The sequence below is a fragment of the Engystomops pustulosus genome, chromosome 4 (assembly GCF_040894005.1).
Source record: "Engystomops pustulosus chromosome 4, aEngPut4.maternal, whole genome shotgun sequence".
NCBI lineage: Eukaryota > Metazoa > Chordata > Amphibia > Anura > Leptodactylidae > Engystomops > Engystomops pustulosus.
In genome coordinates, this window is record NC_092414.1 from 71,450,605 (window position 1) to 71,465,487 (window position 14,883).

General features: G+C 43.5%; 1 protein-coding gene across 1 annotated transcript; it reads left to right on the top strand.

The window, feature by feature from the left end:
* Positions 1-195: 195 nt before the first annotated feature.
* LOC140129002 (sulfate transporter-like) lies at positions 196-13,419 on the top strand. Its single transcript, XM_072150657.1, has 3 exons — positions 196-259; positions 3,639-4,232; positions 11,376-13,419. The coding sequence occupies exons 1-3, from the start codon at positions 248-250 to the stop codon at positions 12,975-12,977; spliced, it is 2,208 nt and encodes a 735-aa protein (XP_072006758.1). The 5' UTR covers positions 196-247; the 3' UTR covers positions 12,978-13,419.
* Positions 13,420-14,883: the final 1,464 nt, after the last annotated feature.

Genomic DNA, 14,883 nt, shown 5'->3' on the forward strand with positions numbered 1-14,883 from the left:
GAAGGGATAATTTTAATCTTGGCAAATTATATATAAACATGATGCAGAATGACACAGATGAATCTGTATTGTTTGTTTTCCTAATTATGTTGCACACCGTATTTCCCAAAATTACAGAGGAGATTGCTTTTCTTAAGTGAACACTTCCCATCCAAGATATATATATATTTATACCAGCAGGCCTGTTCATTCATTTGATAGAAGGTCAGCTGAAGACAACTATATTTTCTTACGTAGATCACCAGCAATGATGGCTCAGGTTAGAATGCACAATATCCACTTTACAATAGAATACTAATAAGCTTTATAATAGAATGGTACTTTATTTCACCAAAACTTAAATTATATTAGCTACAGATATGATATTTATGCAATAAGTTTCCTGCTGAAATGAATGAAAAAACTCATTCACTGTATGGAATACATTGTATATTGTAATGACAATGGGAATGTGGTTTATTATAAAAGTATATAGCTTTTATTACTGACAAATAAGTTATATCTTAATTAACGTTAAGATATGACCTATTTTAAACATATTAGTGTCAATTATTTTAGAACGTATAAAAGAGAGATAAAATTTGTTATAGAAATTGAACTTAGCCTCTTTTTAAATCAAAAATGACTTGGGATGGTTGTTAATAAATTAGCAATGATTGTTATGTATAATGTTATATTAAAATTGTTATAAATGAGACTAATTGCAATCAAAGTTGGATAAGAGATTTGTGTTTTGTATGTAAAACAAAGCGCCAAATTCTTAGCAATATTATCAGAGTTTTACTAACGTTAGAGCTTCAGGTGAGGAGTGATGGTGTCTTTGATAAAAACAGACTACTTTTCTATTTCTTTTAGATCAGTGTCTATCACTATACTAGCTTGACATCCCAAATCAGACCAAAATGGGGGCATAACTAAATATTACAATCTAAAGTTTTGTCACAGCCTGATTTATTTCAATCAATTTATTTCAAAAATTCACACCATTTTTTAGGCAGTGTAGAGTTAAAGAGTAACTGTCATTAAAAAAAAACTTTTGGTATGTTGTAGGGCAGGCAATTTTAAGCCCTTTTGCAATTGGATTAGTTACCCAAATCTTTCTCCTTCCTTTTGTATTCTGCAGACTTCCCCTGTCTCCTCCTCACTGAGCTGAATACTGAGTGAGAATGTAGATGTGAGACACATCCCATCTCCCTGCACTCAGGTGTTTACCTCATGGCTCAGTACTCCAGCACTCATATGCTGACAGAAACCCAAACTAATGTAGTAACAATCTCACCCCGCCCTTCTCCATAGGGATACATGGCGCACAGCGCCGTATGCCGTGAAAAGATAGGACATGTCCCGTAGGGCGCCCATTGCTGTATATATGTCCCCCATGCGGCAGAGTGAATGTAGCCTAGTACACTAACAATCTCTCCCTGTGTAACTAATGTAGTAACTATCTCTCCCTGTGTAACTAATGTTGTAACTATCTCTCCCTGAACACCCCCAGCTTTCCGTATACTTGTATGTAAAGAAATACACAGTCTTTCCTCCCCCCATTACCTCAGACAGCAGGAAATGGCAGATAGGAGAGAGATCTGTGATATATGCCTCTGCAAGTCTTCAGTCTGTCCCATGTGCTGTGCTGCAGTTTTATTAGATAGATAGAAAAATATAGATAGATAGATACATAGATTGAAACAAATACATTTGAAAAGACAGAAAATATCCACCAATGGTCTAATAACTAACTATACATTAAAAATAGATCACCTGTTGAAACCTGTATAAAGGTATGAAAGGTAAGTATTTCCTTACAAACAAGTATTGCACGTTACCCAGAGGAATAACAGAGGACAAGGGGCACATACACAGGTATATACAGACCAAGAGGGGACACCACCTGACACATCTTTAGCCTTGCTTCATAAGGGGTATGTATGTATGTAGACCTGTGTATGTGTCCCCTTCCTCTGTTATTCCTCTGGGTAATGTACAATACTTGACTGGTTCTGAGAACTATACCTTCCATCCATATATTTATCCTCTATATGTCAGGGCTATGAGTCTGTGGACCCTCTGGACCACTGCGGGAGATGGTGCTAGCCGACAGCTGAGACCGGAGTCTAAGTGGCACCTGGTCTTCACGCAGAATACACAGGAACGCAGGATACACAGGAGGGCTTTCTCTTCAGGGAAACGGCCTTAAGATCCGGTGGGGAATGATGGGATCTGCCAGATTAAATGCAGCCCCGGAAGTGGCCAGCGCCAATCACCTGTGTGCTGGCCATTTAAATCTTGCAGTACCGCCGCGTGTGGTGCCTAGTCTGGATGAGAGAAGGAGCATGGAGAGGTAATCCATGGGAGCGGGGCAGCGTAGAGGGGCACGGGTGCACCCGTAATCCACGGTATGGATCAAGGGGGTGCCCTTGATGGTATATTTAGTTATTTGACCATTGGGGGACTTTTTCTGTGTATGTTGTCTTTTTAAATGGATTTGTTTTAGTTGATCTAATAAGGCGTTATTTTACACTTTCTAAATTTTGGTGTGTGTTTCCTTTTTTTGTTTTTGGGAACAATCTATTTAATCTAGTGGGGCTACATTATGTCCATGCCCCCTATTACTTCTAACAGTGATCACTCTTCTCTTGTTGCAAAATTAATAATACTGAAACTTTTTTTGTCATTGAACAAACCTTCAAATTTTCATGTATGTATGTATGTATGTATATTACTCAGCCTCATAGCTACAAGCTCCATATTTGCCTGTGTGGGTGTGTCTAAAATGCACAAGCTGTGTTCTCATTGGTCAGCAGCATGTACTTGTGATGATGTTACAGGTTGTCAATGCACAGATATGCACTAATTCATAATTAAATTCATGATTAAAAAATTGGAGAATCTGGAACATGCATTTCACAGATAAGATATACATTCATATAAAATAATTATTATAATAAATATCCCCATTATATTTACCATATATACTCCAGTATAAGCCAACCCAAATATAAGTTGAGGCATCTATTTTTCCCACTAAAACCTGGAAAGACTTGAGTATAAACGTAGGGTGGGAAATGCATTGGTCCACAGCCTACCCTCACAAATGGAATGCCCAGCAGCCTCCTCCACTAATGAAATGCCCAGCAGTCTTACCTCACTAAAGAAATGCCCAGCTGCCTCCCCTCACTAATGAAATTTCTAGCAGCCTTCCCTCACTATTGAAATATCCAGCAGCCTTCCCTCACTAATGAAATGCCCAGCAGTTGCCCCTCACTAATGAAATACACAGCAGCCTCCTTTACAAAGGAATTGCCCAGCAGCCTGTCCCACAAATCAAAGGCCTAGCAGCCGCCCCTTTTTATATATATAAAAAAAAACAGAGAGAGAGAGAGAAAGAGAGAAAGAGAGAAAACCTCAATAGAAGGGGTGCAGAGCCCCCATTGATCCTTCAGTAGTAAAGTTGAAAAAAGTGTAGGCCGCACAGGGTGAAGTTCGTCGCTGTTACAATAAACTTCACCCTTTGGAATTTTGGATTTCTGGAGTGCTGCCTACACTTTTTTTAATTTCAATATGAGTGGTTTTTGTCAAATCTAAGTAGAATACATAATTATTAATGTTTTACATTAATCTTGCTACTTTTTTCCTTTTAGGATATGAATTCTGATGATCCTACTAAAAGTGAATTTCCTGACCAGAGAGAGCGCTCACTTTCATTCTCTTACAAGTCACTGGAACTTGAAGAACATGCCAAGCCACCATTCAATCCTAAAGAAGTATTTTTGGACCAAACTAAACACTGCTGTAAAAGCAGTCCAGGAAAAATAGGGAGCTTTTTATTTTCCCTTTTCCCTGTACTTACTTGGCTTCCTCGCTACAACATTAAGGAATACTTGCTAGGTGACATTGTGTCTGGCATCATTGTTGGCATTGTTACCATTCCTCAGGGCATAGCTTATTCACTATTGGCCAGCCAAGATCCGATTTATGGTTTATACAGTAACTTTTTTTGCTGTATCATCTATTTTTTAATGGCCACATCTCGCCATAATTGTGTTGGTACATTTGGTGTATTGTGTCTCATGGTAGGCCAGTCAGTGAACAAACAGCTCATTGCCGCAGGTTATCCAGATGAAGGTGACATAATATTAAATTCAACACTTGAATTTAATGAAACTGTATGTGGTCGAGGCTGCTATGCGATAACAGTGGCAACATCTTTAACTTTCATGGCTGGAATTTACCAGGTAATTTGGAGAATACTTGGAGTATACTGTTTTTAAGACTATGGGGCAGATTTATCAAGCAGTCTAAGAGTAAGAATGTTCTTGGTTTCCCATGGCAACCAATCACAGCTCAGCTTTCATTTTACCAATGCTCATGAATATTTTAAAGGGGAGCTGTGATTGGTTGCCATGGACAACTAAGAACATTCTTACTCTTAGCTTGATAAATCTACCCCAATAAGTTTTATTTCCATTTTTATCTTTATTTGCTGATTTACCACTTTTCTTTCTTTTATGCCTTTTCATATGGGTGATCACTGTATAATGGGACGGGGCTTTGCAGCATAGGAATAAGAAAAAAGACATACAAACAGATACAGCCAAACCTCAGCTTTATTGAGAAGCTCATTTAGATGAAGACAACAAGAATTAAATTTACTCTAAAAATAGGAAGAAAACTTGTGTGTTCACAATGCTGTATAATAGTTGCTGAGAAACGCAGGGGAATTAAGGGATCAATGAAATAAAAAGATGAGTGCTATGCTCCCTTCACTTGCTAGCATGCACACTGACAGGCCCGGCGCCAGCACCCGGCTAACCCAGGCAAGTGCCGGGGCCCCGGGGTACTGGAAGGGGCCCATTCGGGCCCCGGATCAAGATTCCTTCCCTCTCGATCTGTGTTCTCCGGTGAGAACATGTGCACTCACTGCTTTCCCCAGCAGGAGCTGAAGCATCAGACGCTGAAGGACCTTTGATGATGTCATGGTCACATGACCTGCCGGGGAAAGCAGTGACCACGCGGAGCTGCATCTGCGAGGTGAGGAGGAGATATGACATGGGCCAGGGGAGGGGGAGAATAAGGGGGGCTGTGTGAGGGACATTACTTACTGGGGGGCTGTGTGTATACAGGAGGAGGAGGGGGGCAGTGTGTATATAGGAGGAGCAGGGGGGCGGTGTGTATACAGGAGGAGGGGGGGCAGTGTGTATACAGGAGGAGGAGGGGGGCAGTGTGTATAGAGGAGGAGGAGGGCGGCAGTGTGTATACAGGAGGAGGAGGGGGGCAGTGTGTATACAGGAGGAGGAGGGGGGCAGTGTGTATACAGGAGGAGGAGGGGGTAGTGTGTATACAGGAGGAGGAGGGGGGGCAGTGTGTATACAGGAGGAGGAAGGGGGCAGTGTGTATACAGGAGGAGGAGGGGGGCCAGTGTGTATACAGGAGGAGGGAGGCAGTGTGTATACAGGAGGAGGAGGGGGCAGTGTGTATACAGGAGGAGGAGGGGGGCAGTGTGTATACAGGAGGAGGAGGGGGGCAGTGTGTATACAGGAGGAGGAGGGGGCAGTGTGTATACAGGAGGAGGAGGGGGGCAGTGTGTATACAGGAGGAGGAGGGGGACAGTGTGTATACAGGGGGAGGAGGGGGGCAGTGTGTAAACAGGGGGAGGAGGGGGCAGTGTGTATACAGGAAGAGGAGTGGGGCAGTGTGTATACAGGAGGAGGAGGGGGACAGTGTGTTTACAGGAGGAGGAGGGGGTCAGTGTGTATACAGGAGGAGGAGGGGGACATTGTGTATACAGGAGGAGGAGGGGGGCAGTGTGTATACAGGGGGAGGAGGGGGGCAGTGTGTATACAGTAGGAGGAGGGGGCATTGTGTATACAGGGGGAGGAGGGGCAGTGTGTATACAGGGGGAGGAGTGGCAGTGTGTATATAGGAGGAGGAGGGGGGCAGTGTGTATAGAGGAGGAGGAGGGGGCAGTGTGTATACAGGAGGAGGAGGGGGCAGTGTGTATACAGGGGGAGTAGGGGGGCAGTGTTTATACAGGAGGAGGAGGGGCAGTGTGTATACAGGAGGAGGAAGGGGGCAGTGTGTACACAGGAGGAGGAGGGGGCAGCGTGTATACAGGGGGAGGAGGGGGGCAGTGTGTATACAGGAGGAAGAGGGGGCAGTGTGTATACAGGAGGAGGAGGGGGCAGTGTGTATACAGGAGGAGGAGGGGGACAGTGTGTTTACAGGAGGAGGAGGGGGTCAGTGTGTATACAGGAGGAAGAGGGGGCAGTGTGTATAAAGAGGGAGGAGGGGGGCAGTGTGTATACAGGAGGAGGAGGGGGGCAGTGTATATACAGGGGGAGGGGGCAGTGTGTATACAGGAGGAGGAGAGGGGCAGTGTAAATACAGGAGGAGGAGGGGGACAGTGTGTATACAGGAGGAGGAGGGGATAGTGTGTATACAGGAGGAGGAGGGGCAGTGTGTATACAGGGGGAGGAGGGGCAGTGTGTATACAGGAGGAGGGGGGCAGTGTGTATACAGGAGGAGGAGGGGGGCAGTGTGTATACAGGGGGAGGAGGGGGGCAGTGTGTATATAGAAGGAGGAGGGGGGCAGTGTGTATACAGGGGGAGGAGGGGGGCATTGTGTATACAGGGGGAGGAGGGGCAGTGTGTATACAGGGGGAGGAGTGGCAGTGTGCATATAGGAGGAGGAGGGGGGCAGTGTGTATACAGGAGGAGGAGGCAGCAGTGTGTATACAGGAGGAGGAGGGGGCAGGTTGTATACAGGAGGAGGAGGGGGGCAGTGTGTATACAGGGCGAGGAGGGGGGCAGTGTGTATACAGGAGGAGGAGGGGCAGTGTGTATACAGGGGGAGGAGGGGCAGTGTGCATACAGGGGGGGAGGAGGGGCAGTGTGTATATAGGAGGAGGAGGGGGCAGTGTGTATACAGGGGGAGGAGGGGGACAGTGTGTATATAGGAGGAGGAGGGGACAGTGTGTATACAGGGGGAGGGGGGGCAGTGTGTATACAGGGGGAGGAGGGGAAGTGTGTATACAGGGGGAGGAGGGGCAGTGTGTATACAGGAGGAGGAGGGGGGCATTGTGTATACAGGAGGAGGAGGGGGCAGTGTGTATACAGGGGGAGGAGGGGGGCAGTGTGTATATAGGAGGAGGGGGGGGCAGTGTGTATACAGGGGGAGGAGGGGCAGTGTGTATACAGGAGGAGGAGGGGGCAGTGTGTATACAGGAGGAGGGGGCAGGTTGTATACAGGAGGAGGAGGGGGCAGTGTGTATACAGGAGGAGGAGGGGGCAGTGTCTATACAGAAGGAGGAGGGGGGCAGTGTGTATACAGGAGGAGGAGGGGGCAGTGTGTATATAGGGGGAGGAGGGGGGCAGTGTGTATACAGGGGGAGGAGGGGGGCAGTGTGTATACAGGAGGAGGAGGGGGGCAGTGTGTATACAGGAGGAGGAGGGGGGCAGTGTCTATACAGGAGGAGGAGGGGGGCAGTGTGTATACAGGGGGTGGGGGGCAGTGTGTATACAGGAGGAGGGGGGCAGTGTGTATGCAGAAGGAGGGGGGGCAGTGTGTATACAGGAGGAGGAGGGGGCCCTGTATACAGGGGGAGGAGGGGGGGCAGTGTGTATACAGGAGGAGGAGGGGGACAGTGTGTATACAGGGGGAGGAGGGGGGCAGTGTGTATACAGGAGGAGGGGGCAGGTTGTATACAGGAGGAGGAGGGGGGCAGTGTGTATAGAGGAGGAGGAGGGCGGCAGTGTGTATACAGGAGGAGGAGGGGGCAGTGTGTATACAGGAGGAGGAGGGGGGCAGTGTGTATACAGGGGGAGGAGGGGGGCAGTGTGTATACAGGGGGAGGAGGGGGCAGTGTGTATACAGGAGGAGGAGGGGGGCAGTGTGTATACAGGAGGAGGAGGGGGGCAGTGTGTATACAGGAGGAGGAGGGGGGCAGTGTGTATACAGGGGGTGGGGGGCAGTGTGTATACAGGAGGAGGGGGGCAGTGTGTATGCAGAAGGAGGGGGGGCAGTGTGTATACAGGAGGAGGAGGGGCCCTGTATACAGGAGGAGGAGGGGGGCAGTGTGTATACAGGGGGAGGAGGGGAGCAGTGTGTATACAAGGGGAGGAGGGGGGCAGTGTGTATACAGGGGGAGGAGGGGAGCAGTGTGTATACAAGGGGAGGAGGGGGGCAGTGTGTATACAGGGGGAGTGGGGCAGAGTGTATACAGGAGGGGGGGTGTACACGGGGATGGGGGGGCAGTGTGTCCACGTGGGGGAGGGGGGCAGTTGTACTCTGTTGCCCAGGGGCCCACTAAAACCTGGAGTCGGCCCTGCACACTGATGTATATGATACAATAGCTGTCCTTGGTATCACAGCTTATCCCATTCTCTTAAAGGAAATCTGTCAACAGAAAGTAACCCAATCAACCATGACCAGTATGTTGTGAAACAGATTATGACTGTTTTAAGCCCTGCGTGGTGGTATTTTCCAGATTTTTTTAAAAAAAATGGATGTAAATTGGCTCTATAAAGTTATAGTAGAAGAGAGTTAAAAATGTCATGTTCTCCTTGCCTCCAAACACCACCACTGCTGTGATTGACATCTTACACCTGATTTTAGGAGAGACAGTTATAATGTCCCTGGAAGCAGCAGCGTCACTTATAACAAAGGAAGGGAGAGCTTGACTTTAATGCTAAACTCTCTGCGTCCCTGACTTTATACAAACATTTTACATCTCACATCAAGGTTGATATTCTGGATGATGCCAAAATGCTAGGACATGAAGAAAACAGGATCATGTTAAGCTAGAGTGCTAGAGGATGCACACCCTGTGTGCCTTACTATAAGCATTTTTCACCATCTGCTAAACAGAGAGTGAAAAAGTAATCAGTCAGCTCTCAGTTTAGTGGCTGAACTGAGAAAAAGTAGTTTTCTCATTTCAAGTAGTTCTCTGGGTTGGTTTATGTTGGACCCCAGTTTAACATTTAGTCCAGGGTTCCCCAAACTACGGCCCGCGGGCCACATGCGGCCCGCGGACCATTTTGATCCGGCCCCCGACGCTTGCCGCGCCAGCGCCGGGCCCCCGCGGCCTTCGACAGTCAGGCAGGAGCCTCCGTCCGTCCGGACAGAAAGCTTCTGCCCGTCAATGTATAGTGCTCGATGCGGCCGGAAACGGCCGCTCGAGCACTATTACTGGAGCGATGTGGCTGGAATACAACCCCGGCGCACATCGCTCCATGAACTTGGATGCGTGGCCGCGCCATGACGTCATCACGCGGCCGCGCACCCTTTCCTGCCCGGTCACAACAAAAAATTAGGAGACACTTAGGTGAGTACAGGGGTTTTTTTTTTTTTAATTAAAAAGGGCAGTAAGTGGATTGTGATAGTTAGTTATGAGGGGCAGTATAGAAAATAATTAATGGTGAGGGGCAGTATAGGAAATAATTAATGGTGAGGGGCAGTATAGAAAATAATTAATGGTGAGGGGCAGTATAGGAAATAATTAATGGTGAGGGGCAGTATAGAAAATAATTAATGGTGAGGGGCAGTATAGGAAATAATTAATGGTAAGGGGCTGTATAGAAAATAACTAATGGTGAGGGGCAGTATAGGAAATAATTAATTATGAGGGGCAGTATAAGAAATAATTCATTATGAGGGGCAGTATAGGAAATAATTCATTATGAGGGGCAGTATAAGAAATAATTCATTATGAGGGGCAGCTTAGGAAATAATTATGAGGGGCTGTATAGGAAATACCGGTAATTAATTATGAGGGGCAGCATAGGAAATAATTAATGATTAGGGGCAGCTTAGGAAATAATTAATGATTAGGGGCAGTATAAGAAATAATTAATGGTGGGGGGCAGTATAGGAAATAATCAATGGTGGGGGGGCAGCATAAGAAATAATTAATGGTGGGGGGCAGTATAGGAAATAATTAATGGTGGGGGGGCAGCATAAGAAATAATTAATGGTGGGGGCAGTATTGGAAATAATTAATTATGAGGGGCAGTATAGTAAATAATTAATGGTGGGGGGGCAGCATAGGAAATAATTAATTATGAGGGGCTGTATAGGAAATAATTAATGGTGGAGGGCAGTATAGGAAACAATTAATTATGAGGAGCAGCATAGGAAATAATTAATGGTGGGGGGCAGCATAGGAAATAATAGTGGGGGCAGCATAGGAAATAATTAATGGTGGGGGTATAGGAAATAATTAATTATGAGGGGAAGTCTAGTAATTAATGGGGGGGAGGCATAGGAAATAATTAATGGAGAGGGGTCACAGTATATTTAATAATTAATTGTGCCAATATTTTAAATAGTTCTTAAGGGGATGCAGTATATTAAATAATTAATTGAGGGGGGGGGGCAGTGTATTATGGATGCGGTCACATGTACTGATATTTATTTTTAAACTTTAGTCCGGCCCTCCAACGGTCTGATGGGGACAGTGAACGGCCCCCTATGTAAAAAGTTTGGGGACCCCTGATTTAGTCTATTGATATGTTACTTCAATTTTTTCAGCCTAGGTAACCCCTTTAAATATGGTGGAGTGATACATGGAGCAAAATTAATACGCACCTATCATTATGGCATCTGTATGATGCAGAAAGAGATTAGTATGTTAATCCTGTGACTATATCTATGGTCAGATTGTCACTGTCATGGGCCATGGACCGTATTAATATTATGGGCCATTGCAAATCTGGAATTTACTTCCAACAAATAGTACTAGAATCAAGCTCCAATGGAGAATGTGTCCTTTCTGCCTGATTTTAATCTGAGGGTTAAGGACCTTTGGAATACCTTGAAAGTTCCTGAAATAGCTCTTGTGTATATGTGTATTGAGAGCAGAAACAGATGTATGAGGATTTCATGAGTGAAGGTCCTTCTGAGTATAAAATTTGGTCTATGATTTGAGTTGCTTTGGGCCCCAGGCTACCACCCTTATTATAATCCACCACTAAATACATCTATATCAACTAGTAACATTATGACTAGGGAAGATTTATTTTGAAATTCCGTCTCTACCCTCTATTAAATCCATTTGACTATTCCATCATCATTATAATAGTAGATTAGATGGTGATAAAGCGCTAAGTCAATAGTGTAACAGTACAAAGGACCCATTACACATATGTAAGTCTAATAGTAACAAGAAAAGGAAAGGAGTAGGAGAGTAAGTTAAGGTAAGTTATTTATGATATATTCTACAGTACAGTAAATATGTATAGAATATTTATGTAAATTATAACATTAGGATATAGACCATTCAACAATTTGTGTTATTGTCTGATGTTATCTGATGTGCTTTTATAGAAATCGTTCCAACATTTCATATCTTTTCTGAATTATTGTTATTTTTTCTTTCTAGATACTTATGGGAGTCTTCCGCCTAGGATTTATCTCCATGTATTTATCTGAGCCATTGCTCAGTGGCTTTATAACTGGCTCTTCACTCACCATTGTAACCTCCCAGATGAAATATGTTTTAGGCCTGAAGATTCCTCGTCGTGACGGTGCAGGGTCTCTGATTATGACATGGATTGACGTTTTCTCAAACTTACAAACCACAAACATCTGTGACTTGCTGACAAGTGTTGTTTCCTTAGTTGCTTTACTACCAGTCAAAATGCTCAATGATAAATATAAGAGCAAGATCAAGGTGCCATTTCCAATAGAGCTGCTGGTTATAATTGTGGCGACTTTGGTCTCCCATTTCTTTAATTTTAATAGCAAGTATAACACATCAATTTGTGGAACAATCCCTACAGGATTTATGCCCCCAAAAGCACCAGAGTGGAATTTAATTCCCAAAATCGCAGCTGATGCAATCCCTATTGCTGTCATTGGGTTTGCAATGACAGTATCTCTGGCTGAACTATTTGCTAAGAAACATGGGTATACCGTCAACAGCAACCAGGAGATGATAGCTGTAGGCATGTGCAATTTAATTCCATCTTTCTTTTACTCATTTGCAAGCTGTGCTGCTCTCGCCAAAACTCTACTAAAAGAGTCTTCTGGGGCCAATACCCAGCTCAATGGTGTTGTATCTGCACTAGTATTGTTATTAGTATTGCTAGCTATTGCTCCTCTCTTCTATTCACTGCAAACATGTGTTTTAGGAATTATCACAATTGTTAGCCTAAAAGGTGCAATTATGAAAATTGGAGACACACCAAAAATGTGGAGGATAAGTAAAATGGACACAGTGGTCTGGTGGGTCAGCATGTTGGCTACTGCAGTGATCTCAACTGAGATTGGGCTTTTGGTGGGTATCTGCTTTTCCATGTTCTGTGTGATAGTCCGCACACAGAGGCCGAGAGCTACTCTTTTGGGCCATGTCAGTGGCACAGAGATTTATGAGGATCAGTTTAAATACAAAAAGCTGAACAATGTGCCAAATATCAAAATATATCGCTTTGATGGTTCTCTGTATTACGCCAACAAAGATTACTTTAAATCAGCCTTGTGTAGAAAAACTGGTGTTAATCCATCACTAGTGTTAGCATTACGAAGAAAGGCCAAAAAAGAGGAGGAAGATGCCAATGCACAAACAAAATGCGCCTTATTTTCAAAGCTAAATGTTATTAAAACAATATGTCAACCCCACAAACCTATGAATAAATCCATGCCAGTAATCAATATCCATTCACTTATAATTGACTGTGGTGCCATGCAGTTTGTAGATAGCGTAGGTCTCAGTGTTCTCAAAGAAGTCCGAAATGATTATGAGGAGATTGGTGTTTTGGTCTTTCTTGCCAACTGCAACCCATCAGTTCGACACTTACTTCACAGAGGAGAATTTTTTAGCCATACAAATAACAGTACTGGTGAGCATGTGTTTCATAGCGTTCATGATGCTGTCACGTTTGCCGAGAGGAAATTCACAAAACAAATGAAGTTAAATCAAATAAATAATACAGATTCCATTGCAGCTACTATTGAGGAAGGCAATGAAGGCAGCACACTTTAGTAATCTCATTTCTTATCTCTTCCTTTTTATATCTAATACTCACTTTTCATACAGTGTATCAGGTAAAAATAAAACAAATTGTTACAAGCATAGCTGTATGAGATCACATAGAGATGTAGATAAATGACTAAGAAATTGGTATCCATCAACCTTAACAACATACTGGTAGTAGAGAGCTTAGTTAGCATATGGGGTGCCAAATCAAATGAAGAAATTCGGAAAGTGGTGAAAGGTTGGCTTTGAGTAAATGTTCTTGAACAAAAAAAACTACAGTCTGGTATATGTGGTTTGTTATGCACCAGCAATGTAAAAATATATGAATATTTATATCAGGCAAAAGTAACAATTTAAAAGGTTTCATAAAAACATGACCTGTATAAAGATATATATCTGGTTTCCGGAGTTGGGTTGTTGCAACTACCGATAATTTAAGAATGGGGAATTTTAGTTAGGACTTTCTTTCTCAAGGTTCAAGTTTCTTTTCACTCCAAATTTTTTATTGTAATTATAAATTAGTTTTTTTATGAACTACATGTAAAAAATCATTGATCAGTTTATAAAACTGAAAATAAAGCTTTATTTTCCATTTGTATTATTTGTCTTCATTGATGCCCTTCATAATGGAGGGGTAAGCTGAGGCAGGAGAGCTTGACTTCATGGTGGAGCTCCTAGTCTCTCACACTAAATACTTCTCATACTCATACTTTTCCCATATGGATTAAAAGTTGACAAATTGTCCTAATTGTGACACATTAGAAGCAGATGGAACTAAAACCTGCTTAGACACTGTATAAGGTACTATTGCTCTTTCAAACATTGTATTGAATGCATTTTATCCAACCATCCAGTAACACTACCCTGAATCGAGGAGGACCAAGTTCCCTGAGACAGTACTGATTATAGGTAGTGTGTCTCTGGTTTGACCAGTTACGCCAACAATTTGCATACTAAGTGTAACTTTTATTATGTGATGCTTGCAATGAATTCACTTTATTCTGTTTCCATAATTGTTTTGTCACATGATGTGAGACAGTTTTATATAAAGTTATTAAACTTTGAAAACTACTAGGCAAGATATAAACCTATTGTGAAACAGACTGGTAAGTTTAGTCTATAGGAATTTAGTATTTTTCTTATTTTATTTTATTGCCCTTGGATTGATGATTGCTGGCCACTGAGAAATAGAACAATTCAACATATTGGGGCACATTTACTTACGTGGTCCCTCCATGTTACCGAAAGTGCATTGTCCGTCAAGAATGCACTCTGCCGCGATTCACTTAGATCGTGCGCCCGATTTCCTGCATCTGACGCTTCCCCGCTGAGTTCCACCGGAGTTCACCTTCTTCCTTTCAATGCATGTAAGTGCTTGGCTTGCGACACAATTTTAAAGTTAAATCCCACGGTTAGTCCGAATCCGTTAGACCTGCCCACCAATTTGTGTCGCATGAAAGCCAGCGCGATTGCGCCAAAATCCGATCGTGTGCGCCAAAAACCCCTGTCAACATAAAATGTCATCAATAAGCTACAGACCACTAAAATTAAGTATTTGTAAAGTGTATCTCATGTCGCAAAAAATAAGACCTTATATGTCCAAATTGCCAAATAAATAAAGATTGTATAGCCAATAAAAAGTGACAATGCATAATCTTCACCAGCTTACCTTCAATGCCCTGGCGTGTTACCACCACATATGGGGTATTGTTATACTTGGGAGAGATTGGGTATCAAGCTTTTTGGAGCATTTTGGTATTTTATCCACTGACAATGTGCACATTTTATTAAAAACACATTCATTTAGCCAAAAAAAAATGTAATTTCAAAATTGCATCTGGTTTTGTTTTAACCCCTGTAAAACAATTAAAGGGTTAACAGACCTCATAAAAGTTGTTTTATATAGGTTGAG